Raw genomic sequence first — 2,340 nt, 5'->3', positions numbered from 1 at the left:
ACTGAGTACAACGAAGCAACAATAGAAAGTAAAGCAATAGCTACAACAACAACAACAACAAAGAAAAAATACATATAAATAATTCAGGGTCTATTTGTTGTCCTTTACAAGTGCTTTCCAGTCGAGTCTGATGGTGTGCCATGCCCTGGCCCCATATCTATCCCTGGGGACTTCATTGCTCTGCTCCCCTCCCTGCTCTGCTGCATGCCCCCAGTGGCTGTCTTCGGCATAGTGGGCTCAGGGCGGGCACAATTCCCTTTGTGTGTCTCTAGTGTTGTCCCAAATGGTTCTATGGGTCAAGGAGGAACTCTGTGTCCCATGGTGAGGCCAGGCTTGTGGTCATCTCTGTGTATTGCTGCTCTGAGCAGAAACATTGTCTTCAGGGCTTGGTGAACCAAGATGTGCTTCACTTTTTTTTCCCCCTTCCCCTTTCATTGGCTCCTGTGTGTTCTGATCAAACAAGTCCTTCTTGAGCTGTAGCTTCAGTGCTGTCCTCTGAAGTGAATTCTTCTAAGGAGAGAGTGTGGTGCTGTCCACTTAGTTGGCAATGGGGCCGGCCCCTCAGGCCTCTCTATCGGTTCCCTGCTTCATGTCAGTGTGTTGCATTCTTATCTTGGAGCACCGGGTTGGAGTCAGGTCCCTCTTTGCCTTTAGAGACACAGTCAACACCCTCCCCCTGTGTGGGTTAGTGCCGTGTACCCCTTGCTACCCATGTCTTTTTTTCTCCCCTCCTTTTTAGTGGGCGACCATATGTATCCCATATGTATCCCTGAGTTTATTCTGGCCCCTTCCATATCACCTGGACCTCACCCTAGGGACGTATTTTTACAGTAGCTTTTTCCATGTGCCCCTTTTGAATTTTTTGAGCTACCTCAGCAGACTCATGTAGCTTCACTTCTTCCTTCCTCAGACAAATACCTTTGATGTCCTTTCTTCACTTTATATTGTTTGCTAGAATCTCAAGTACAATGTTAAATAGGAGTGGCAGCAAGGGACATCCTTGTCTAGTCACCTTTTTCAGAAGAATTAATCTCATCTTTTCTCCATTGAATATCACATTGGCTGTTGGTTTTTCATATATAGCTTGTATTATATATTGAGGAACTTTCCTTCCATTCCTATATTCTTGAGTGGTTTAAACATGAATTACTGTTGGAAGTTGTCAAATGCTTTTGCCTCATCTATCAATATTATCATGGGGCTCCTTTACTTTTTATTTTCAATGTGACAAATAAAACTAATGGTCTTTGATATGTTGAACCATTCCTACATCCCTGGTATGAATCCCCGCTTGGTCATGGTGAATTAATGGTCTTATATACTTTTGTATTCTGTTGGCTAGTATTTTGTTAAGGATTTTTGCACTGATATTCATTAGGGAAATTTGTCTGTAGTTCTCAATTCTTGTGGGATCCTTGCCTGGTTTAGGTATCAGAGCTTTACCAGCTTTACAGAAGGAATTTGGGAGTTTGCCATCTTTTTTTATGCTCTGGAAGAGTTTGTGTAGGATTGGTGTCAGTTCTTCCTTGAGTGCTGTAAACCCATCTGGTCCAGGGGATTTTTTGTTGATAATACCTTGATAACCTTCTCTATTTCTTCTATTGATATGGGTCTGTTGAGGTTCTTGACGGACATTAGGGATAATCTAGGGAGGGATAGTTTTTCCAAGAATTTGTCCATTTCTTCCAAGTTGTTACTTGCTACTGTGTTGCCTCTTATTCATGGAAATATTATGTATAAGAGAGCATTACATTTTCTGGTCCTTTGCCAATTTGAAGAGGATACCCGATAGCATAGTGGGTTACAAGATGGGGTATTAATACAATGTTGTAGGTTAAAACAAACCAGATGCTCCTTTGGAGAAAGATGAGGTTTAGTGCTTGCTCCCTTAAAGACTTACAACATCGGAATCCCACGAGATACTTTTAACCTGCTCTGTAGGGATGCTATGAGTAAGAATAAACTCTATGACAGAAAATTTGTCTTTGTTTCTCTAACTTTGGAACTATTGGCATATTTTAGTCTATTGTAACATCTTAATCACTCTAATTTTTTTATGCTTACTCAGTGTAAATCTTTGCAGAAAAATACTTGTTATATTTCAAATTTTTGTTCCTTTTAAACAAGTATTTTCTTGTATTTTTTTCATCTTAGACACATAAATAAAGAATGTAATTATGAGGGAGAAAACACAACTGAATACCAGTGTATTTCAAAAGGCAAAGTTTTCACTTTCTATTTTCTCTTAGCATAGAATTAAATCTAAGAAAAGCGTGTCACCTCATAAATATGATGACTTCTCAGACAAGCAGGCAGATAGATTTGCTAAAGAAATGACAG

The 2,340-nt window shown here is 40.0% G+C and overlaps 1 protein-coding gene across 1 annotated transcript in view; it reads left to right on the top strand.

Annotated features, from left to right (window-relative positions):
* LOC101646662 (olfactory receptor 8K5-like) overlaps positions 1-1,580 on the top strand; it is a 6,354-nt gene extending 4,774 nt beyond the window's left edge. Inside the window, exon 2 of the mRNA XM_030885872.1 lies at positions 1,477-1,580. Coding sequence (XP_030741732.1) covers positions 1,477-1,580 — 104 coding nt within the window. The remainder of the gene's footprint in view (positions 1-1,476) is intronic.
* Positions 1,581-2,340: the final 760 nt, after the last annotated feature.

The sequence above is a fragment of the Echinops telfairi genome, unplaced genomic scaffold, assembly GCF_000313985.2.
Source record: "Echinops telfairi isolate 266 unplaced genomic scaffold, ASM31398v2 ScPeMD7_60;HRSCAF=208, whole genome shotgun sequence".
In the NCBI taxonomy this organism is placed as follows: domain Eukaryota; kingdom Metazoa; phylum Chordata; class Mammalia; order Afrosoricida; family Tenrecidae; genus Echinops; species Echinops telfairi.
This window is presented reverse-complemented; position numbering and strand designations above follow the sequence as displayed.